General features: G+C 41.1%; 1 protein-coding gene across 1 annotated transcript in view; it reads left to right on the plus strand.

Annotated features, from left to right (window-relative positions):
• Positions 1-11312: 11312 nt before the first annotated feature.
• LOC123771901 (protein fem-1 homolog B) overlaps positions 11313-26824 on the plus strand; it is a 60810-nt gene continuing 45298 nt past the window's right edge. The window contains exons 1-3 of the mRNA XM_045764681.2: positions 11313-11532; positions 17328-17499; positions 25993-26577. Of these exons, the coding sequence (XP_045620637.1) occupies positions 11407-11532; positions 17328-17499; positions 25993-26577 (883 nt within the window). The 5' untranslated portion in view covers positions 11313-11406. The remainder of the gene's footprint in view (positions 11533-17327; positions 17500-25992; positions 26578-26824) is intronic.

Genomic DNA, 26824 nt, shown 5'->3' on the forward strand with positions numbered 1-26824 from the left:
GTCGAAAAACCATTAATTCATGAAAACTTGGATTATTAGGCAAATCGGGCCTTGCATAGTAGGCCGAGAAGTGCGTTCTGGCTACTAGGTACGACATATACATACATATTATATATATATATATATATATATATATATATATATATATATATATATATATATATATATATATATATATATATATATATATATTAGTATATTTTGGTAGGCATAGATGACGTTGGTTTCCTTCAAGGCGTTTTGTTTGGTGTCTGGGGAGTTTTTCATGAGTTGGTTGGCCGTTTTTTTGTTTTTGTAGTAAATTGTCAATTGTATTTTTTGATTTTTGTCTGTAGGGATAACGTTCCTATTAATATCTTTCAGGACACTTTCCTCCGTTTTATGAGGCGTCAAAAAGAAGTTCAGACAAAATCTTCTGATTTTTGTCTGTAGGTACCTTACAGACAAAATTTTTTGTCCCTACAGACAAAAATCAGAAGATACAATTGACAATTTACTACAAAAACAAAAAAACGGCCAACCAACTCATGAAACACTCTCCAGACACCAAACGGAACGCCTTGAAGGAAACCAACTATGCCTTCACATGCCCACTTTGGGACTGTAAGCCCCAAAGAACTCAGTATATTGCCAAGACAACAACGTCTCTTTCTAGGCGATTAACAATGCACAAACAACAGGGCTCCATCAAGTAACATATAATCTCTTCTCACAACCAGACCATCACCAGAGTAATCTTAACAAACAACACAGAAATCATCGATAGATACAGCGATAGCAGGAGACTCGACATCAGCGAGGCACTACACATCAAAAAGTCAACACCAGCAATCAACAGCCAATTAACGCATAACGATATTCTGCCCACTTCAAGACCCCGAACCAACATAGAAGCAGCAAAAGACACCCCAGACACCTGCCCTAAACAACTCGGTCACAATAGTACTACAATCTACAAAGCCGAAACTCAGTAGAATTCCGGGTTGGTCGGCTCTTGTAAACTGCTTTTGAGATGTAAATTGTGTTTCAGTCATACTGTTCCCATTTTACATATATGATGCTGTATGTGAATAATATGGCACAATTGGCAACTAATTAGTTTTTGGATTAACGACAGCGATGTTCAAATGCCATGACCTATTACAGAGCAATGTCTTTCAACCATAATGTGTACTCACCTAATTGTGCTTGCGGGGGTTGAGCTTTGGCTCTTTGGTCCCGCCTCTCAACCGTCAATCAACTGGTGTACAGGTTCCTGAGCCTACTGGGCTCTATCATATCTACACTTGAAACTGTGTATGGAGTCAGCCTCCACCACATCACTGCCTAATGCATTCCACCTGTTAACTACTCTGACACTGAAAAAGTTCCTTCTTACGTCCCTGTGGCTCATGTGAGTACTCAGTTTCCACCTGTGTCCCCCTGTTCGCGTACCACCCGTGTTAGGTGTGATATTACCTGAGTTCAGTCTCAGATCAAGTTAGCATTATTCTTTCTGAGGTATATAGCTTGGTGTTGGGTTTAAGGCCTTTCAATTTCTATATGGAAGATTATTATAGTCACAGAGAAAATGAAAAAGACGCTGCCTTTCGATTTGCTCAAATCGTATATTCGAATCGTATATATTTACTGTATACTACGAATAATAGGTCTTTAACCATCTCTGCGGTATCTCCCACAACCCGTCCTCACACTAGGCTCGTTAAAGCAGCAGCCGTCCTCCCCAGACGCATTCATCAATTTTAACATACTGTGTATTAAATATTGGTTTGTTCTCACATATAAGAACATAAGAACAAAGGCAACTGCAGAAGGCCTATTGGCCCATACGAGGCAGCTCCTATTTATAACCACCCAATCCCACTCATATACTTGTCCAACCCGCGCTTGAAACAATGGAGGGACCCCACCTCCAGCACGTTATGCGGTAATTAATATTATTATACATAAAACCATATAATATAAATATAACCATATAATTGACCATATAATATAAATTAATATTATTATACATAAAAATTATATGAATAGTTAGGCTAGCGCGCGCGCGTGTGTGTGTGCGCGTGCGCGTAAAGAACAACACAAAAACGTCCACCAGACTGCGACATAGAGGTTGCCAGAAGGTGTGTCTACCGTTACCTGTGGCAGGTGACTCACCTGCCACAGGTAACATTCATCACAGGTAATGGATTCGTCACCGAGGTAACGAATCTTCTAATACTGAGCACTCCACGTGTAGATTCTTTGACCAAGAACTTGGTCGTGATCTTTCACCCATCCATAGTTTGTCAAGGCGGGCTACCGATTACATCCCCCTGTATCACAATCATCCTACGAGATGGGGGGATTGTTTAGTATCACATAAGTAGCTCTTGACACTAACTATGTAACCCTTCATATAGTCTAGGTTAGCTGCATAAGTGACCAGGTATAACTATGTTGATAAAAAATGACTGATCTCATCGAGACCTTCAATATACTAAATAAACTTTATAATGTTAATCCAGACCAGTTCTTTAAAAAGGCCAATGTAACAATGTAACGGGGGCCTCGTAGCCTGGTGGATAGCGCGCAGGACTCGTAATTCTGTGGCGCGGGTTCGATTCCCGCACGAGGCAGAAACAAATGGGCAAAGTTTCTTTCACCCTGAATGCCCCTGTTACCTAGCAGTAAATAGGTACCTGGGAGTTAAGTCAGCTGTCACGGGCTGCTTCCTGGGGGTGGAGGCTTGGTCGAGGACCGGGCCGCGGGGACACTAAAAGCCCCGAAATCATCTCAAGATAACCTCAATGTAACTCATAAGGGGTAAAAGCTTCAAGCTCAACAAGCCACAATGTAGGATGGAAAACGATAAAGGCTTTATCGCCCATAGGGCAATGAACCCATGTAATTGCCTAGCCATCGAAGCGATGTATACCCATCCTCATCAGCAAAAGCCAAATGCTCGTTAATAGGGGAGCCGGTCGGCCGAGCGGACAGCACACTGAACTTGTGATCCTGTCGTCCCGGGTTCGATCTCAGGCGCCAGCGAGAAACAATGGGCAAAGTTTCTTTCACCCTATGCCCCTGTTACCTAGCAGTAAAATAGGTACCTGGGTGTAAGTCAGCTGTCACGGGCTGCTTCCTGGGGGTGGAGGCCTGGTCGAGGACCGGGCCGCGGGGACACTAAAGCCCCGAAATCATCTCAAGATAACCTCAAGAAGGATCCCGCCGCCGTTTGTTGTTGTTTTAGATTTAGTTACTCAGAACGAAATGTCCATGTAGCACGGGCTATGGTGAGCCCGTAAGTGAGTTCGGTTCTTCGCGATAACCTTGTTACTGTGATATTTGGGTCAAAGTTTTAAATGGAGGTGGGGTTTCCTCCTTTTTCCCTGTTTCTTTTTCGCTTCTTTTTTAGTGCACTGGTTTTAGTCTTTTTATAATAACATTATCTTGGTGGTGGATGTAGGTGCAGAATGCTCACTAGTGAGTCCCATTCCTCAACGGCTTTTCTAATCATTGTAGTCGCGGTGGAATGTGCAACTAATGCAACTGCTGTCGTTGGATTAATGTTGAGTTTGATGCGCAGGGCTTCAGTAGCTTCACATTCCAGTAAGTAGTGCAATAGTGGCGCCTCTGCTTCTGTTCTACAGATTTGACACACTTTAACTATTGGGTTCATTACCTCCCAGCAGCACTTGTAACCAAGTCTGAGTCTGTGTATGGCTACTGCAATGTCTCTGGATATCTTTTTGTCAGGCTTGAGAGAGGAGTACCCAGTGGCTTGTTTGTACCATATCGCAGTGGATCTTCCTTCCGCTACTTTGGCTCTGTGGCGACTTTTGATAGTTGGGAGTATTTACTTCTTGATTTGTTCCTTAATCTGTGAAAAACTTGGAGGTATTTGAACCTGTACAACAGGTAGAGCCGTGGCAGCTTTTGCTAGTGTCTGCCTTTTCATTTCCCGTCGCCAAACCCCTCTGTCTATAAATGAAAGCCCTTTACACACCTCACCACTAATGACATATGTCAGCCCGTTCTCATAAACAAAAACTCAAAGACCATTCTATGCACCCGCCAAACCCGCTGTTTATGAATGAAAAACGGTTTACACACGACTCACAACTGTTGACGTTCGAACACTTCCGGAACAAGTGCTTCACTGACGACTTTTGTTCGAACAACAACACTGTAAATGCTTCACCCACGTACTACAAATACAAATAATCCCCAACAGAACCTAAACACCTAACCTAACCTAACTTAACTTTTGCCTATATATATACATTGTGCTAATATATTATAATGTTAATTTATATTTGAGAAAAGTCTCGTTTTGAATGAACAGTATGTTAAAATTTATGAATGCGTCTGTGGGGTCGACCGCTGGATGTAATGGACCCGAGTCGAAGACGGGTTCCCCCCCCCCCCAGTTAATGAATGAAAAACAGTTCACGTACAGGACTCACAATTGATTACCTATGTACATGTTAACCTGTCTTCAGGCCAGGATCGTTAAAACAGCAGCTGACTCCAAGATGCATTCATCTGTTTTGACATGTTATGCATTAAAAATTACTTTGTTCTCATATATATAAATTAATATAATTATGTTTTAAATATGTTTATGGAACTTATATTTAGTTCTATGCATATTTAGGCATATGTTAGGTGTTTAGGTTCTGTTGGCAATTATGATTTTTTGTAGTACGTGAGTGAAGCATTTGCGGGTTGCAATTGCAACAAAGGTCGTCACCGAGGCATTTTTTAAGAAATGTTCGAACGTCATCAGTTGTGAATTTTATATAAACCGGTTTCATTCATAATCATGGGGTTGACAGCCTGATTAACGAGCATTTGGCCTTTGTTGATGATGATGGACTGGTACCTTTTTTGCGAACAGTGCTTCGTTCATATCCTCTGTTCGAATTGCATTGCTTTATAAATCCAGCCCGTCCTCATCAACATGCAAATAATGTCAAAAGGAATATGACTTATAGACCACATAACCATGTTTGAAGCTATGACTCGAAACGTGCTTCATTCGCTTTCAGCCTGTAGTGTAAAAACTTCCTAAATCAACATAACCAAAATGCCTTACCAAACCTTATACAGCCTATCCTAGTCAACAAAGGCCAAATGCTCGTTAATCCAGCCTTTCACTGTGTTTACCAATGTATAACCTGTAACTTTTATATATCTAATAAAGCAACACAAACACGCAAAAAAAGAAAAGGGGTGGTAGGACAAAAGAACATGGAAACTGCATTGGATGGGATAATGTGTTGTGTGTCTAATGTTGGCATTCTTTCTAAGATCAGATATTATGTACCTCGCCCTGCCCTGGTGACACTATTACTCTCTCATCTATCCTTATCTCAACTATGGTATTTGTGCTTGGGATTCTACTACCCAAAATCATTTACGTCCTCTAATTACTCAACACAGCGCTGCTATTATATATATAGGACTATCTAACTCTGGCCCCAGGCATCACTCGGTACCCTTACTCAAATCTCTGAATATATTAGATATTAAGTCACTGCACATCCTCTCATGTGTATTTTATATATATAAAACGCTGAACTGTAATGTCAATCCTGACCATAAAAGCTTCCCAGAAGGTTGTAACAGTTCCCATGAGCACCACACCAGAAACAAATACCTATTTGATATTCCAAGAGTACGACTTAATCAAACTAGAAATGCTTTACAAATCAAGGGACCACGAATGTGGAATGACTTTCCTAATCATGATAAAGACTGTACCTCTCTCAACCAGTTTAAGATAAAAACTAAGTACTACCTAATTAACTCCATGTAACTTTCCTCACCCCCAAAATGTCAACCCATGTCTACTATTTTAAACAATGCTGTTTGTTGACCAAATTGTATTTATGTTTTTTTTCTGCCATGTTTCTGCCCCCCTCCTTTTTTTTTTCTCAACACAATTTATACTTTAATCTCAATTAGTATTAAGTTTTAGTCTGTGTTTTTCCTGCCTAAAACGCTTTGCGTAATAGTGGCTTTAGGCATTGTATGTACTAGCTCTATCTATAAATTCATCAACTTTTGTATCTCACCTTTGTTGTTGTTGTTAAAGATTCGCTACTTGGAACAAAATGTTCCAAGTAGCACCGGCTATGGTGAGCCCGTCTATCTCACCTTGTATGTATGTACTATACCTGAATAAATATTTGTATTTGTAATGTGTTGTGTGTCTAATGTGTTGTGTATGGAAGCTTCATGCTGTCAGTTTACTGAAAAAGTCAAACACGGGTTATTGTTTAATGTAGCCTAACCAGTGCCTAAATATGTACAATTTGGTAATATAAAATAAAACCTATCAGTATTTCACTTATAGCTTGGACTGGAGGATGAGTTGAAACACAAATAATTTTTAACAGAACCTAAACACCTAACATATGTCTAAAAATGCACAATATGCTAATATATAGTATTAATATATATTTGTGAAAATTCTTATTTTTATGAACTGCATGTTAAAACTGATAAGTGCTTCTTTGGAGTCGGCCGCTGGATGGAATGAACATAGCCTGAGCATGGGTTTCTAACCTAACATAACTTACACCCAGCTATACATGAGATGTTAATATATATAATATTAATGTTTATATGAGAACAATACACAATACATTAAAATTGCTGAATGCGTCTTGTGTGGAGGAGGGGGGGGGTTGGAAGGTCGGCCGCCGCTTTACCAAGCCTAGACAGGTCGCAGCAATCACGTAGCCTAATCCAATCTGTTCTCTCAAATAAAACATAGTATTTAAAAAAAAATCAAAGTATGTTCTAAAAATCATATTGGCTTCCAAAATTGACGTGATGTCCCATTTTATATTCATGGGAGCTCGATTAGATTAAGTTGGGGGAATTCAGTACATAATTTCTCTGTGAACGCCTGAGAGGGCGGGCAGCCTCATCAACTAAGGCAACTAAAATGCTTCACGCACGTACTGCAAATACCAATAATTACCAATAGAACCTAACTTATCTAAGCTAGGCCTAACTATTCAACACATTCTAGTACGATAAAATCCTTTTGAGGCAATGGGGTGACTTGAGTTGGCATTCTGATGATTCCCATACACCTATCGTAACCTACTTGGCAATGATAGGACAAAATCCAACCAACCCAGAACATCTGAATTCACTGGGAGGTTCTGGAGGCCCGAACTGGTGCCAAACTAGAATTGTTACGGTTAGCCCCGCCTACACTCTGGCCTGTGGGTAAGGCTTGGCACTAGTTCGAGGCTCCAGAGCCTCTCAGTGACTTCACTAGAGTTCCGGGTTTATCTTGAGATGATTTCGGGGCTTTAGTGTCCCCGCGGCCCGGTCCTCGACCAGGCCTCCACCCCCAGGAAGCAGCCCGTGACAGCTGACTAACACCCAGGTACCTATTTTACTGCTAGGTAACAGGGGCATAGGGTGAAAGAAACTCTGCCCATTGTTTCTCGCCGACGCCCGGGATCGAACCCGGGACCACAGGATCACACGTCCAGTGTGCTGTCCGCTCGGCCGACCGGCTCCCCGGCATGGTTGGATTGTTGTCCTATCGTTGCTGATGCATCTGGGAATCACCAGAACGCTGGCTCATGTCACTCCATTGGCCCAAAATTATTTTCCGATTGATATATGACACCATTGTGATTTCTTTGTGACATTCTAATACGCGTATTAACTTATATATGAGAAAATACAAATTTTGAATACGCAGTACGTTTAAATTGATGAATGCGTCTTCTGGGTCGACCGCTGCTTGGACGAGCCTAGACGGTTGACAAGACATTACTCTGGCTCAAAATTCGTCTACATAAAATTTTCAGGAACAATGGGGGTAGTTAGTCCCCTTGGCAAACTACCCATTTCCTGCACCCGCCGAGGCCACTAAGAGGTGGTGGCCCTCAGGGTTTACTGTCCCTGTCGAGGTCACTAAGAGATAGTGGCCCTCAGGGCTTCTTGTCCCTATAGTTGAGGCCACTAGAGAAGGTGACCGTCTCAAAGCTCTCAAGATGTTCTCTCTGGAAAGGAGACGAGAGGGATATCAAATAATATATACATGGAAGATACTGGAGGGCCGGGTCCCAAATTTACAAAGTACAATAACAACATACTGGACAGAAAGATACGGAAGGAAATGCAGAATAGAACCAGTGAGGAGTAGAGGTGCCATAGGCACAATCAGAGAACACTGTCTGAGCATTAGAGGTCCACAGCTGTTGAATAATCTCCCAGCAAGCATTGGAAATATTGCCGGAACAAAAGTTAACTTCTTCTATAACCAATTAGATAAGTTCTTGCAAGAAGTGCTGGACGAACCAGACTATGGTGGATATGTGGGCCTACGAGCCTCTCCAAGCAACAGCCTGTTGGCCTGTTGGAGAGCGTGCAGAGATCCTTTACTGCTAGAATCCACTCAGTAAAACATTTAAACTACTGGGACCGACTAAAGAGCCTAAATCTGTATTCCCTTGAGTGCAGGCGGGAGAGATACATAATAATCTATACGTGGAAAATATTTGAGGGGCTGGTCCCAAACTTGCACACAGAAATAACATCACATGAGACCAGAAGACATGGCAGGATGTGCAGAATACCCCCGTTGAAAAGCAGAGGTGCAATAGGTACTCTGAGAGAGAACTCTATCAACATCAGAGGCCCGAGACTGTTCAACACGCTTCCGCTACACATAAGAGGCATAACTGGCCGACCCCTCACAGTGTTCAAGAGAGAACTTGACAAACACCTCCAAAGGATACCTGATCAACCAAGCTGTGACTCATACGTCAGGCTGCGAGCAGCCGCGTCCAACAGCCTGGTTGATCAGTCCAGCAACCAGGAGGCCTGGTCGACGACTGGGCCGCGGGGACGCTAAGCCCCGGAAGCACCTCAAGGTAACCTCAAGGTAGGTAACCTAGTTATCACAAGTCGAGCCTGGCCTCAGGCCGGGCTCGGGGAGTAGAACTCCCGAGACCCTCTTCAGGTAAGATCCAGATCCTCAGAGCTTCCTGTCTCCGTCGAGGCCAGTGAAGATGGTGGCCCTCGGGGCTTCCTGTCCCCGCCGAGGCCACTAGAGTTAGTGGCCCTCAAGCAAATATATTCATTCATGGTGGTCTTCATTCATATTCATCCGTGGCAGCTATAACTGGATATAAACCGTCATGAGCGGCTGCATTTATTATATATATATATATATATATATATATATATATATATATATATATATATATATATATATATAGAGAGAGAGAGAGAGAGAGAGAGAGAGAGAGAGAGAGAGAGAGAGAGAGAGAGAGAGAGAGAGAGAGAGAGATGTAGGCATAGTACTAGCTAGGCCTCAAGTAGGCTTCCGTATACTGGTATAGTAGCACACACACATAATCTGTGGCAACAGTTGTTTAGACAGGCTCCCTTTCCTGATCAATTATCCAATTACAGAGCGGTGCAGCTGTAACCACGACGTTCTCACCGCGGTCTGAATCACCATCACCCACAATTACAATTGCACAAATTAAACCATACACAGGTTTTGTTGTCACTCACTGTTTAAAGAATTACTAGGGGTGGTTGGTAGGCCGGGGCAGATTACATGATTATTACATGATGTACCTGTAAACATTTGTTTATATTTGCTAGAAATTACCTACTTAAAATTATCTGTTAGATTAAGGACCTGCCCGAAACACTGTGCATACTAGTGGCTTTACAAGAATGTCAAAACATCACTGTTGTATGTACTCTCATAAACCCAATGTACCTTCTTGTATATAATATTATATATATAATATATATATACATATATATACACACATATATATATATACATATATATATATATATACATATATATATATATATATACATATATATATATATATATATATATATATATACATATATATATATATATATATATACATATATATATATATATATATATATACATATATATATATATATACATATATATATATATATATATACATATATATACATATATATATATATACATATATATATATACATATATATATATATATATACATATATATATATACATATATATATATACATATATATATATGTATATGTATATATATACATATACATATATATATATATATATATACATATATATATATATATATATATATATATATATATATATATATATACATATACATATATATATATATATATATATATATATACATATATACATATATATACATACATATATACATATATATACATACATATATACATATATATACATACATATATACACATACATATATACATATATATACATACATATATACATATATATACATACATATATATACATACATATATACATATATATGCATACATATATATATACATACATATATACATATATATACATACATATATACATATATATACATACATATATACATATATATACATACATATATACATATATATACATACATATATACATATATATACATACATATATACATATATACATATATATACATACATATATACATATATATACATATATATATATATATACATATATATATATATATACATATATATATATATATATACATATATATATATATACATATATATATATATATATATATATATATATATATATATATATATATATATATATATATATATATATATATATATATATCAGTGATGGAGATGTTTTCATTTTGATGAGGTTGGGTCTTATTACCGGCCCCAAATGCAGTCTTTATATTTACCTGAATTTACCTGAGAGCCGCTAACACTAGTGGCCTCGACGAGGACAGGAAACCGGCGGCTTGTCGATGGTCCCCACACTATTTGCCTAGAAGAAATATACAAGATATTGTCTCTCCTTACGCATAGGTATAATTAAGCAGCAACAAGTTTAAACCAAGTATCGTGTTATTTAATCAATACTACTCACGTGAAATACAGGTGAGGGGGAGATATATAGGGGAAAATATATATAAATCCCCTATATATATACAGGTATATATATATAAACTGTATATTTTCCCCGCTTCACGCATTAGTGCAATGAAACGACAGCAACTTTAACCCATGCACAGACTTATTTAACCACCAGACATACAAGGAGGAGGGAGGGAGAGATAGAAAGATGAGGGAGAAGTTAGTTAGTTCATTAATTATGCACCCCATACCCGAAAAAGGGCTATATAAATGGAGCAGCCTGGTCCCTGGAGAGGGGCTAGGAGGAGGAGGGGGAAGTGAGGGGTGGACGGCGATGCTCGTCTGTCCACAGTGTCCCCCCCCACCCCCAGCTCTGCTGAGGTTGTTATGGTGTGGCAGCTGGCATGAGCCCCCCACACTGACCCCCCTCCCCACCATAACCCTCGCCAGCTACCATGCACCATGACCTCGGGGATGGAGGCTATGAAGAAGAAGGTCTACCATGCGGCCAAGCTCGGCCTGTCCATCTCCCTCTACGCCCACTTGTCAGTTAAGCCCCAGGACGAGTGTGATGACCTACTGGGTCAGGTCAGTGCCTGGTATATTTTACCCGGGTTATTTCATCCTTTTTATGCCTTTTCGGGGATATAATTCACACAGTGGCGAAGCAGAATGGTGGGATCAATATTGTCAATGTATAAGGGTGTTGGACTCATGGTAGTGAAAGTGCAGCAGTTTTCCCAGGGATAATAATAAAAAATAATTATTATAATTGTAGATGCTGTGATTATTATGGTCAACTGGGAGGGTCCAAGACCAGAGAAAAGCATTTGGTCCACTATGTCATCTCTACTTATTTTTTTTTTAACATCTAGCCTAACGTAATCTAATGTTACCTAATGTAATGCAGCCTAATGTAATGCAGCCTAATGTAATGCAGCCCAGGCACTGAAACCTAATGCAATGTAACCTAACATGATTGCAGCCTAACGTAATGGGCTATGTGTTTACTTAGATCCATTGTGAAGCAAAACTTTCCGAACATAGCACTAAGCTATGTGTGATTAGGGCTAGGTTACAACCTCACATGGCGCAATGTTTTTCTGGGCGAATTGGGTCAGGTTGTATGACATTACATTAGTTGCTTGTTGAAAATGGGAACTCGGTGATCTGCTGTATGTTTCATTTTTTTTTTCTACTCGTCTACAATTCTCCGGTGACTATCTGTAATATTAAACTGGCTATCACTGCTTGTATACCCTAGGCAATTTGACCATTCCTGGGCCCAACAACTTGGGGTGGACGGTAGAGGGTCGGTCTTGCTTCATGCAGGTCGACGTTCAATCCCCAACCATCCAAGTAGTTGGGCACCATTCCTTTCCCCCGTCCCAACCCAAATCCTTATCCTGACCCCTTCCCAGTGCTATATAGTTGTAATGGGTTGGCACTTTCTCCTGGTAGTTCCTTCCCTTGACCAGTCTGGCACTGAACATTAATATAAAGTTTAAATTCTCATTAAAGCATTTTGATTATTCACTTTAGCATTAAATCAGCATGATCCATTATTATACAGTATATGTTAAAAATATACTTATTTATTCTCCCACATCAATATAGCATTATACATATTGCATCTATTAATTTTATCAATCATTAATGCATAAATTTAATTCTGTATTAGTGCATTTGAAATGTACTGCACTTGCAACTTTGAAGATGTTAACTTTCGTCCATAACTGAAATATTTCAATTATTATCTTGACCAATTTTGCTATTAGTACTGTATTATCATCACAAACCTTTTTATTGGTTCTGTATTGTATTTTTGCTTTATGATATACAATATTAATGTATGTACTGTATTCTATTTCTCATCGTCTTGTAACAGCTTAGGCTACATTGCATTCATTTGTTAGTCAATGTTATATAGGGTATCGTAGCACTCTACAATAATATATTATTATTAAAGTTGATATAATGTAATAATATCAACTATAATATAATTGATATTGTTATATATTATTATAGGCTTCATTCTCGACTCAAAGTTGCTAATTATTATCGGCCTCACTTAGCCAGTAACCGGGTTTTTTTTACTTATCAAACTGTATATAGAGCCTTAGTGCCTCTTCTTACTCGATCCCACGCCGAGTCATAGGCGAGTTATTAAGAACTGCCAGTAATAATCAATCTAAAGGGAAAGGGGGATAAACAACACTAAACAGAACCATCAAGTATACTTCTTAACTATATATACACATGTGTACATAACATAACACTGCAGGCATCACTTTCCCACAAGACACTATAAAACTTTGCAATCTTCTTTCCCGGCGAGTTCACTTCTATCTTTTATCGTATACCGCTCAAGGGTTCCCTCCCCGAGTCTGTCGTCTATGGTCCTCGTGCCGCCAAGTTCACTTTTCTCGGTAAATCACGGGCCCATCCTACTCGGTATTGTCACGGTACCAAAACACCACTTTTGGTTTCCAGTACACACACTGGCAGGGGTCTCCAGCAAAGACTATACTTGACCACTATGACAAAATCATCGAGGCATTGGAAGAAAAACAGAATGCAGATGTGGTATACACGGACTTCGCAAAGTCATTTGATAAATGTGACCACAGAGTGATGGCACAAATTGAGGTTCAATGGGAATAACTGGTAAAGTTGGATGGTGGATACTCAATTTTCTGTTGAATAGAATACAGAGTAACAGTCAACCATATAAAATTGAGCCCAAGTGCAGTTAAAAGCTCTGTACCTCAGGGTACAGTCCTTGCACCACTGCTTTTCCTTATTCATATATCAGATATAGACAAAAATACAAGTCACAGCTTCATAGCATCCTTTGCAGATGACAAATCGGAATGAAAGTTACCTCTGCTGAAGACATTGAAAAAACTACAAGCAGATATTAATAAAGTTTTGATTGGGCAGAAGAAAATAACACGATGTTTAACAAGGGTAAATTCCAGGTACTCAGGTACAGTAAAAATGAGGACATTAAACATAATACTGTGCAAGATACAAAACACCCAGATTTGTTCGTAGTAGGAAAGCAGCACGTTAAGGATTTGGGAATAATGATGTCTGATGATCTAACGTTTAGGGAGCATAACCACGCAAATATTGTGTTAACCAAAAAAATGATAGGATGGATTATGAGAACTTTTAACTTCAGGAATTTCATGATAATGGTTGTACTATTCAAATCATCTTTACTGTCCCATCTCAAGTACTAGTCAGCTCTCACTTCCCCCTTCAGAGCAGGAGAGATTTCTGAAATAGATGGAGTTCAGAGAACATATGTGGCATACATTAGATGTGATAAAGAACCTAAATTATTGGGATCGTCTCAAAGCTCTCCAAATGTAGTCACTAGAAAGGAGACGAGAGAGATGTAAATTAATATACACATGGAAAATACTGGAGGGCCAGGTCCCAAATCTACTCGGTAAAATAACTTACTGGAGTGAACGATATGGAAGAAGATGCAAAATAGAACTAGTGAAGAGCAGGGGTGCCATAAGCACAATCGGAGAACACTGTATAAACATTAGAGGTCCACGGTTGCTCAACATCCTCCAAGCGAGTACAAGAAATATTGCCGGAACAACCGTGGACATCTTTAAGAAAAAACTAGATTGTTTTCTTCTTGAAGTGCCAGACCAACCAGGCTGTGGTGGATATGTGGGTCTGCAGACCGCTCCAAGCAACAGCCTATTGGACCAAGCTCTCAAAAGTAAAGCTGGGCTTGGGGAGTGGAAGAACTCTTAGAACCCCATTAAGCAGGTATTAACCAGGTAAACATGCTGGCAGGTTTCCACATTCGCTTATAACAAGCCTTAACAGACAGACAGACCTTACATCACATAACTCAACTTGGCCATTTCTGGGTACATCAGTCCAATCAACAATATTGTACTTCACTAAGTATCGCAGACAAATCACAGTCTGCACAGGGTCGGCCACTTGCTCCCACTGGAACATATCTTGAGTTCAGGACTGCCCTGGGTGAACTGATTCCTGTTGACCAAGATACCACCCACATCAGTTCTGAGGAGTAAAAATGTGATTACTGTAATAAGAAAGAAACTACACAGGGGTATGTAATATTACAGCTGTCCACCGTGGAACAGAAAATGGGGATGGGTGCACTCAACAGATGGCGTTCTTTAGTGTTAATATACAGGCATACCTCAGTTTAAGAGTTTAATTGGTTCCTGGAGACGCCTTGTATTCCGAAAACTTGCATTCCGAAGCTAATTTCCCCATAAGAAATAAAGGGAAATGAATTAATCCGTTCCTGACTACCCCAAAAACCCCACATCAAACTAAATTTTTATACCTAATTCATCTAAATAAACCTACAAAACTATGTTCAAGTTATTACTTACCTTGCTGTTGAATGCTGTAGGCGTATGGAAGATGGTGAGGAGGTGGGAGGAAGAGAGGAGTTACTGTTTGGAAGGGGAGTCCCCTTCCATTATCACATCAGGCAGTGAGGACTTCACTGGTATGCACACTGGCACATTTTGCCTGCATACCACTAGGACTTGCTTGTTTTACTAAGAATTTATCTAATGACACTTGTTTTTCCCTACATTTTAACACTTGTCTGTAGTAAGACATCACATTATCATTTAAAAGGTCAATGCACCGGCCTGCTACAGCTTTATCTGGGTGAGTTTTTTCAACAAAACTTTGCAGTTCTTCCCATACTTCACACATTTTCTTAATCAAGAAGGGACATCCTCTACTGCCTCTACTCACAGCTATTTTCTTAGGTTGAACCTTACCAATGGCTTTCTTGAGACCCATGGCAAGATATATAATGACAACTTTTATGCTCAAATGGCCAAAAAAACGATAAAAAACTGTAAATCCTTGTGAAGAATTCAGGTGGGATAGTCAATGGACACGAGACACTGGTAAACTGAGGCGCGATCGCCATGCCACCACGCGCCAGTCGGCCTGTACACGTATCAACAAACTCGCGTCCCGAGGTAACCCTCGCCTTCCGAGACATATTTTTGGAGTAAATCCTGCTCGTCTTCCGAAAAACTCGCATACAGGGACACTCGCATTCCGAGGTACCACTGTAGTGTTAATCATCAGTCCTGTAACAATATTGCCATCAATATGCGTGTCATGTATTTGCATTTTGCAGACTTTTTCTTCTGATATTACTATATCTCTAAATATGTTTATTTGCTCTTAAAACTGCAGTAAGCATGTGTTAAGGATACAAGTTACATCGTACACAAGACTATTTGTCAATGGATTTTGAAACCTACCTAACTTAACCTAGCTTAACTGAACTCAACCCAACCCAACTGAGCAAAATACAGCCTAACCTAGACTAATACATCCTAGCATCGCAACATACTTGGTTTTAACAAACAGAAAACGAGCTATGTGGAATCATCTCGTGTCCAAAACGACTATACCCCCTGTATTAATTGTCAATATATCTTTCTTAATCTGGAACTCCGTTTTCTGGTATCTTGCATTAATAGCACATGGAAATTTCTGGTTTTCCACCCGTTACCCTGAGGATGGCTCGCTAATTGGGGGAGGAGGGTTAACCCCCATTCTTTGTGAAGCCTTGGTGCAATTTGGCAGTAGACGATGCTTATTTTTTATCAAATAACACAAGAAATTAATTGGGTTCTTACATACATTGGTGCATTCCTATTAAAACACCATTGATAGTCGTATCTGAAAAAAAGGCATTTTATTACAGTACTGTAAATTAAATGTTCACTCTTTTGGTAGAAAGAATACCTTCAACCAGTCACTTGTGTGTTATATTTTGCAAATTCTTATCATATTAGTATTGTGTTAGGTTATGGTTTTACATTAGTTATGCGTGTTATATTAATTTCAAGTACTTTCTTGCACTCGCACTACTGTACAAATTACAAAAAGTACTAAAGTTATCATAGGTACTATGCACTGCACTGTAATCACTGCTTGATGTAGTAGACATCCATCAGTCTCGGGAGACTATGGAGTTGCAGTGTGGTTGTTGATCTAATATGCCATATGTATCACTGCATGATACATATTGCATATTAGTCTACCATGCATTTAGTATGAGCCATGTATACTGGCATGCCATATCAAAGGAACTGTATCGGGTGCTTGCATATGCTATTAAGTTTAGCAGTCGCTGCTGATTGTCACCTTGCTTTCCCTGCATTTTGCTACACTGCATAATGTGCTGTTCATAGGCCATATCAACAATTATACAGTTTCAGCGCCTGGCATCGTTGGTTTCCATATAAGATTGATGACTTTTTACACACACAAACTATACAAGATTGAACTTTTACTGTACACATATAAACTATTTAAAATATGTAAATTAACAGGTTGTAGAAGAAGATGGCCAGAAGTGTACCCCGCTTATAATATCCGCTCGCAATGGTCACGAGAAAGCTGTTCGTACGCTTCTTAAGTTTAATCCAGATTTGGAACAAGAGGGAACCGTTAAGTTTGATGGATATGTTATTGAGGGCGCGAGTCCTTTGTGGTGTGCGGCTGGTAAGTACTATGTGTCATTTGGTTAAGCTGCCTTATTAATGAGCACACTCTTGATTACACGAAGATTCAAATTTGAATTTTATTTTAATATTTAGACATCGCTTGTAGATAATTTTTTGGCCACTTTGTATTCTGAAGCATAACCCTTATCATGTATATTTTTTATTAAGTGGCTTTGTGGTTTTGTTACAGATTTTGTTTTTAATTATAATACTTCCAGTTCCAGCAAAGGATGGGTTGGTAAATAACCCATTTTTTTTTTAAAACCCAACCTGTATGGATTGAGGCAGGTTGAATTTTTATCTAATCAATATATAGCAAAATTGCATGTTTAAATTTAAATAGATATAACTAAGTTGGCACATATTAAAGCAAAAATAATTTTTTGTAAACCTGCCTGGGTATTTTGTTTACTAACAAACTTGGCGCAGGTGGGTGAGTGGATAGCTTGTCATTCCAACCCTGGTGCCAGATCATCATCATTGCATTTCCCACTTTAATGGAATGGGGAGCCATCAACCCAGAACAAATACAAAAGCAATACAGTGTTCAGGGAAAACATGAAGACTACTTAAAGACATCCAACCATTCACATGTACAAAATTCTCAGAAACACAGAGAAATTTGAGAAGACAGACTGAACCACATAAGGGCGACTAGAGGACAGAGGTGAAAGTGTGCAGGAAAATGATAAACAAAGATGTTTTATTTTATTTAATTATTTTTGTTTTTATTTATTTATTATATATACAAGAGTTCTTACATTCTTGTAAAGCCACTAGCGCACACAGCATTTTGGGCAGGTCCTTAATACTAATTTTCCACGGAATACTACCCACTAAATCGTTTAACCAAGTATCCATTCACTACTGGGTGAACAGAGGCTACAATTAAGGATTGGCGACTGGTCAATCCTTCCCGGCCAGGATACAAACCCAGGCCAAAGTGCTTGCGAAGTGCCGGGCGAGTGTTTTACCACTGCTCCAAGGGATTGCATGTAGGACGTTATTGCTTCAGTGTGTGAGTGGTGAGCATATGGAATGAACAGAAGGAAGAGAAAGTAGAGTCTAATTTAGTCCACATCTTTAAAAATACATGTCATCATTGTTGAAAATACAGTATATAATTTTTTCTCCGCAAGATAAAGAAAAATATTTGAAAGGGATGAGGCAGACCTCAAGAGGTAATTCACCTAACCTGCATGACCTTTTTTACCTCAATGTGCAATGAGCACATTGAGGTAAAAACAATATACTGTACTGTAGCATCATGTGGACTCGGCATCATCGTAGTCCAACAAAACATGTCCTGTACCGCCAAGCCTAACCGCTTCTTACGACTATCTACCTTGAGATGTTTTTGAGGATCAGTAAACTTGAGGTCTCTGATCAAACCTCCTGCTTGGCAGACTGTTGGATGGCATTATAAGACTTAGAAACCACATATCAGTTGATCAGGCTGTCCTTAGTGCTTATCCAGTTCCTTCTGAGCACATGGGTTGGTTAGCACAGTAATTCCCTCTCTAGAGGGATGATTAAATACAGTATTCAATACACTTATTTTGTCGAGGTCATATAGAAGGGCATGACAGCCACTAGTTTCTTATCTTTCCCTAATAGCTTAGCATCATCAGCAAACATGTTCACACAATTCTGTACTCCATCTGGTAAATTGTTCATATAGACGATGAACATTACTGGCGCAAGAACTGAAGCCTGTGGTACTTGATTAGTAATATTTCTCCAGTCTGATACATTACCGGTGATTACAACCCTCATTTTTGTCTGCTAAAAATATTTCATTCATGTCAGATGAAATCTGACATGGCATCCCTGACAGATGAAATCTTCCTGTCACCCCTCCAGTGTGCTTGTTTCCAGAACAACCTCTTATGTGGGAATCTTGTCAAAAGCCTTTTATAGGTCCAGATAAATGCAGTCAACCCAACCTGTAAAAATCTCTGTGGCTGTATAATAGAAACTAAGTAGATTTGTTACATAGGATAGTTCAGGAACTATCCTGTGTAAGAATAATTCCGGGTCTATCCTTTACACAGGATATCTCTTACACTATCCTTATTATATGATTTGTCTCCAGGTGTTCTATTCATTTGGCTTTAATTATTTTTCTACTGTGTTTAACCACCACACTAGTCAGCGATATATCGAGAGGGGTTTTCTCTGCTACCATTTTTTTTTTTGAGTGGACCTATGCTTGCCTCTTTCCATATATCTGCTAAGATTTCTGTGCATAACGATGCCTAAAAAATAAATTGAAGTGGAATGCTGAGCTCGGAGTACATTTTCTCAGAACCCAAGGTGAAATTCCATCTGGGCCACCTGCCTTGTTTCTACCTAGTTCTTTGCGCATTTATTCCACTTCATCTTGAGACACCTCTATGTACTCGACTCTATTGTTCTCTGAAATCCCTTTTGTGTCTGGTTCTCCGAAAACCTCGTTTTGAATACCTGTAAACACTTTGGAAATGTTCAATTGACCTATGGGGCTTGGGGGGGCCCCCCCCCCATTGATCCCGCTTGAGTGTTTGTGTCCTCTTTGCGGAGCTTGTTGTTGCAAGGGTATGTGTATAATTTGGGGTTGGCTCCTCCCCGGGTCCGGGTTCCATTGGGTTTCACGGCTCCTTTCCGGAGGTTTTCTGCCTCTCGTATCTCACCTAAGGAGGTTCGGGAGGCACTTACTGCTTACCTCCTGCAAGATCCGGATACTGCCTCCGTCATATATCCGTCCTCGTTTGAGTTCAGTTTTTCTTCCCCGTATTGGGTGCATTTGGAGATTTCGGAGTCTTTCTGGCTGGCAGACTGCCCATTCTTTTCATTGGGGGCATGCTATGGGTTCTTTCGGACCCGCGTGCATGATTGGCGTGAAACCTCTACCATTCTTTAAGTTTACTTATGGGGTGGTCTTGAGCACCTTAATGCATGCTTGTTCACCCCTGTGCTTCCTTGGGATGTTGACCTTGTCCAGTTGCACATGCAGGTTCCCACCCTTCCGGTGTCTTTGGTAACTGAGGACTTGTGCGCCCGGGGGCATTTGGCTTTGCTTTTGCACTTCTTTTCCTTTCTTGAGTTGTCCTTGGACTGGCTTGAGAAGGACGTAGGGGCATTGAGTGCCGGGCCTTCGTCTGGTGTGCTGGCCTTGGCGGCTCAGGCGTCGGCTGCACTATTGTGGCTATTTACGCCGATTCTCAAGTAGGCGGTGTCTCTGTTGTTTGCTTCTTGCCTCACGTGCAGGCAGGCTGTGCTCGCTTCCTCTTTGGAATCTGCTTGGGACCTAGCTCTTAGGTTTTAGTCGGTGTTTTGTCTGTTGTTATTTGCAAAGTCTGCGATCATGCAGTTTCTGCAGGCGGCTTCATCTAGTTGTTGTCCTATGTCAGGACACAGGACTTGAATGTGAAATATTCAAGAAATTGTTTATAACCTTGTTGGTTCTCCAGGGTGGCCATTCTCGGCCACCCCTTCTTGGCCGCTCGGGGTTCCTCCGGTTGGGGTGGGTCATTGGTGGCAGTTTCTGAGCCAATGTTGCCTTCCAAGCCGTCGTCGTCTGGTCGGCGAGATGATCGCTCTGTTCATCAGTCGGCTTCTCGTAAGGGGCTTCAGCCCTTTCACGGTTTGAAGGCTGGTGGGGCAGGCTTTTTTCCCTGAACTCCGTCAGGTCATTTGGGAGTGGGTACTTTTGGGTGTGGTCGAAATGACCCTGTCCCTCAGGTGGGTTTCCCACCTGTTTCTAATGCCGAAATGGGACTGCGTGGATCTGCAGTTCATTCTGGACTTGTCCCGTCTGAACCTCTTGATTCCTTGCCCCTCCTCTCGGATGACTACATTGCCTCCAGTCCGGCTTCTGTTGGAGCGGGTGCCTAGATGGTGTCCCTGGACCTCTGGGATATGTATTGGCACATTCCCATTCATCCGGGGTTCAGGGGATATCCCTGTTCAGAGGGATAGAGGGGAGGTAAGCAAGTCTAGGTGGTAGATATGCAGTGCAGATGATGAGGGGGCCGTGTGAGGTGGTGAATTCTATTGCAAGAAAGTGGTCATCTTCTATGAGGATGGGGTGGTAGGAGAGCCCTCTTTTTATTAAGATTGCCACCCCACTGTGCATCCCCCTGTTGACTTCCCTGGTGGAATATCCCCAAATAGAGATGTGCTGGTCCTGTCTAGCAGTTGTTTCATTGAGTAAGATAATATATGGGTTAAGCCTGGCCACCTCCAGGGTAAGGAGGTATCTGTTGTTGATGTAATGTCTGATGTTCACTTGAAGAATTGTGATCCCCATTATTGGTTATGAGTCGTATGTGTTTGTTTGGCTTGAGCGCCAGTATTGTTATCTTCGGTTTGGCTTCTGATATGTGTGGAGGTGGAGGATAAGTCTTTTGAGCCAGGGATCATGTTCCTGGTTCCGGCAGGGGATTGGGTGGGTGGGGTTTCCCACACGTTGCTGTACCATTGAGGGGTCTTCGTTGTCGCTGCTGTTCACGACGTCCACATCTGTAGTGCTAGAGTCACTCATAGGTGGAGAATTAGGGGGGCTGCTTGCCCTTACCCCTGTCCTCAGGGGATGAGCTTCGGCTGTGAGTGTCGGTCCTGGGCCTCTTGAGACAGTGGTGTGTAGAACTGCAGGGTGTGGGACTGCGGTGTGTGAGGCGCATATTGCGTCTAGAGTTTCTTATGGCAAGGGAACTTGTGAGGGATTTGAGTATAATCCTGTCTGGGACTACTGTAGGAATGGTGGACCTGGGTGTTTGCCAGATTGTCGAGGTGGAGTGGTCGGGATGGTTCTGGGAGTTTGGTGTCTCCTGGGCGTTGGTTGAGGCCTGGAGGCGTAAAGTACTTGGGTTGGGGTTGTTGGGTTGTGCTTGGGCCTGGCCGGCGGTTGTTGAGTTGTTAGGAGACAAGTAGGCAAGCGAGTCCTCGGACATGTGGACAAGCCATTGTCCTTCCTGAGTGAGTTCCAGAAACCCAGGAGCTGCACCGAGTGGTCTGGAAATTGGATTTGGGCAAATGTTAGGAGTTCTGCTCCTAAGCTGGACTTAGGATCGGGGTTTGATGCGAGAAGGTTAGATGTTGAGGCCTGTTGTGTATGGTTCTGGGTTTGTCCTGGTATAACCGTGGGGTTATGGGGATGTTGGTTGCTTTGGTGTCCCCCTTGAGCGACCGACTTGGCCTGTTGTTAGTTGGGGACACCCCAGGGGTTTACTGGTGGAGGATGGGCAGGAATGGTAATTGCTGCTTGTTGACGGGCTGCTGTCGCCGTTTCTTGTAGTTGCTTGATTGCATCCTGTCTATGAGGACATAAATGAGAGATTGCAATGTGTGCACCATTGCATAGAGCACATTTGGGTGTTGGGCTTGTGCATTCCCTGTAGTTATGTTCCCCTGTACACCTGCTGCACTTGGGGGTTCCATTGTTGCGTGCACTGGAATAGTGGTCATACTGGAAGCATTTGAACCATTGTTTGAGCTTGTGAAACCTCTGTGGGCTGATTTGGTCAGGGCCAGACTTGATGCCAAATGAAGAAAAGCCTTGGGTGCAGACTCGTGCTGCTTGCTCCGGTGAAGCCAGAGTAAGCTTCAGTACTTGGTTGTTGTGAGGTTGAGTTATGAATCTGTGGGCCTGAATTATTTTAACATTCCCTGTTTTTTCTCTCAATTTCTGCAGATAATTCTTCAACTGAGTGATCCATGATGATGTCATGGATCCTATGTACAAAGATGGTGCGTTTAACTTGGAATTCGGCAGGGAAGTAGACAGTGATAGTTTGTTCAGACTGTCGGTCGAAAGGAGTTCTGGAAGGTCTGCATTGGATACCAACAAGATGGCTCCATTTGTTATTTTGTACACATTTTTGTAGGTAATCTGGGTGATCTCATGAATCACCTCAAGTAATTGGGCTGGAGAACGAACCCGGCCAGATTCGTCTGTGAATCTGACTTTGGTCGCCATAGCCTTGTGGGGCCAGGAAGCCTAGTCTAATCTATACTATGGTGGGGGGTTGTGATGTGTCTAGGTAGACTAAGTGGCTGGCGGGTGTTAGTTCGGCCGAGGTTGCTAACTTCTAGTTGTTAGGCAACTAGAGCTACTAGAACAGGTGGTAATTGAACCTATCGATAGCCTAAGCCTGCTACAAGGCTGTTAGTTGCCTGATCAAACCTCCGCGAGAATTTCAAGAACCCAGTTTTGGCTACTGCTCGGGAATGATCGTTTGGAATGGCGAAATACAAGAGGTAGAAACAGTTTAGAAAGACAGCCTTATTCACATCTTAATTCTATGATTAGTATGTTGTGCATTGTGTATTGTGTATTGTGTATTGTGTGTGTGTGTGTGTGTGTGTGTGTGTGTGTGTGTGTGTGTGTGGTGTGTTGTGGTACAGGCAGGGAGAGAATGAGGAGGAGGGGTAGGGAAGAGGGGGGAGGAGGTGAGGGGGGAAGGATGAGGATGGGTGGGTGGAGTTATTTTTATTAGGACATCATACTGCTGTAAGCGTCTGTAGAGCTTTGTTGGGTCGCAGTGCAATTGCCAAGGCCTCAGCGGCGCGTCTTGATGACGAGAGAACTTGTAGCTGACTGTTTGGGAGTAGGTGATTTGCCGGGAAGAAGGTGGGCGGACATGTTGAATGAGTGTGTGAGGGAGCAGGGGAAGAGTATGAACAACATACATAATATTGTAAGGAATATGGCTAAGTGGAAGTGATTTGTAAGAAGGGTGTACTCACTTTGTTGTGCTTGTGGGGGTTGAGCTTAGGCTCTTTGGTCCCACCTCTCGACTGTCAATCAACTGCTGTACAGATTCCTGAGCCTACTGGGCTCTTATCATATCTACATTTGAAACTATATACTGTATGGAGTCTACCTCCACCACATCACTGCCTAATGCATTCCATCTGTTAACTATTCTGACACTGAAAAAGTTCTTTCAAACATCCCTATGGCTCATTTGGGTACTCAGTTTCCACCTGTGTCCCCTTGTTTGCATACCACCTGTGTTAAACAGTTTATCTTAATCTACCCTGTCAATTCCTCTGAAAATTTTATAGGTAGATCATGTCTCCCACTAACTCTTCTATCTTCCACTATCGTGAAGCTTAGTTCCAGTAATCTTTCCTCAATTTCATACTTCTCAGCTTGGGAACTAGCCTGGTGGCATACCTCTGAACCTTTTCTAACTTTTTGTGTTTGACCAGAAGTGGACTCCAAACTGGAGCTGCATATTACAGTATTGGTCTGACATATGAGGTATACAAGGTTCTGAATGATTTCTTACACAAGTTTCTGAAGGCAGTTCTGATGTTCGCCAGCCTTGCATACACTGCTGATGTTATCCTTTTGATGTGGGCTTCAGGGGACAGGTCTGGTGTGATATCAACCCCAGACTGATTTGCAAGTGTAAGGGGGCCTCCCTGGAAACACAAACCAAAACTGTGTCTATTTTCTGCTTGTTACAACTTGTAATAAAGTTGTTACATCTTGGCTTAACGTGTTTATGACGTATTAGAACGTTGTTACAACTTGCTATATTGGTTGTTATAACTGGTTAGGAAGTGTTAAAACTTGCTCGAATATTGTACCAACGTCGTAGTTTCGGTGTGTGTTTGGCAGCTGACAGCTGAGTGGACCGCTTCGGATTCGTAGTCCTGAGGTTCCGGGTTTGATCCCCGGTGAAGGCGGAAACAAATGGGCAGAGTTTCTTTCACCCTGATGCCCCTGTTACCTATCTTACCTAGCAGTAAATAGGTACCTGGGAGTTACAGCTGCTACGGGCTGCTTCCTGGGGGTGTGTAACAAAAAGGAGGCCTGGTCGAGGACCAGGCCGTGGGGACGCTAAGCTCCAAAATCATCTCCAGATCACCTCAAGATAACTGTGAATGCATATACAGTGGAACCTCGAGTGACAAGCGACTCCAGTTACGAGCATTTCGAATAACAAGCAAGCCACTCGCAGAAAATTTGTCTCGAGTGACGAGCTTTCGCTCGATTAACGAGCAAACCACATGGTGGTGCTTAGCATTCCCGCTGGTTCTCGGACACCTCCGACGACAGTGTTGTTGTTTTGCAAGACGAGTGTTTCACATGACAAGCTCGGTGCCGGAATGGATTAAATTTGTTAATTGAGGCACCACTGTATATATGTAATGAACATGAAAATATATGAGGACACTGCACCTGGTCTCATGAAGCGGTGGGTTACTGCTAGAGTGTAGTAATTCTTGTTTATCGGAAGTATCATATGTTCTACTGTATTGTGAATGCTACAAACACTGTATAGAGTGGTATCTTGAATGTTTCATTATCTTCAAGCAATAACCTCCTTTTGCACTATTTCTCGCCTTATTTTCTCTGGGCTGATGCATCTCCTCCCTCAATAAAAGTGGGAACAGGGTAATAATAATGTATGTAATGTACTGTATGTACAGTATATTATTTTGTTTATTTTTGTTTGCTATTGAACATGTAATAGTTTGCTTTAATCATTTACAGGTGCGGGCCATTTGGGAGTAGTGAAAATGTTGGTGCGGGCCGGAGCGAATGTTAATCATCCAACAAAGACTAATTCAACGCCACTGCGTGCAGCGTGTTTTGATGGTCGTCTGGACATTGTCAAGTACCTTACCGACCACAGTGCCAATATTCATATAACAAACAAATACAATAACACTTGCCTTATGATTGCCGCATATAAAGGTCACGTAGATGTTGTACAATTTCTCTTAGAACTTGGTGCAAATCCCGATGAAAAAGCACACTGTGGAGCAACAGCTCTTCATTTTGCAGCCGAGTGTGGCCACGTGAAAATAGTGCAAGAACTCTTGGTTCACGGAGCAAAAATAACAAAAAATGAGCATGGTATGACTCCCCTTATAGCTGCCGCAGAAAGAACACGAAGTGATGTGGTTGAGTATTTAATATCAAGACCTGATGTTACAAGGGAAGAAAAAGTTGATGCGTTGGAGCTACTTGGAGCTTCCTTTGCTAGTGACAAAGACAATTACAACATTGAACTTGCTTACAAGTTTATGCTGAAGGGAATGGTAGAAAGATACAGTGACCCAGATGCTATTATTTGTAAGTATTGCATTGGCAGTTTGTGGTAATATTTTGCTTTTCATTTACAAAGACAATAACTGTTTGTACAAAATAATAACCACATTATTAATAATTGAGAAGAATAGGAAACATGGTGCATTTATTTAGTTAAGATTATGAAAGAAATTTCTTAGCATGCATTTTTTTTTTTTTTTTTTAAGATGCACGTTGATGATAAATTGCTTTGCATATTAAGAACAAGTGAAATAATGAAGTGAAGATGCCT

The sequence above is a fragment of the Procambarus clarkii genome, chromosome 38 (assembly GCF_040958095.1).
Source record: "Procambarus clarkii isolate CNS0578487 chromosome 38, FALCON_Pclarkii_2.0, whole genome shotgun sequence".
Classification (NCBI taxonomy): Eukaryota; Metazoa; Arthropoda; class Malacostraca; order Decapoda; family Cambaridae; genus Procambarus; species Procambarus clarkii.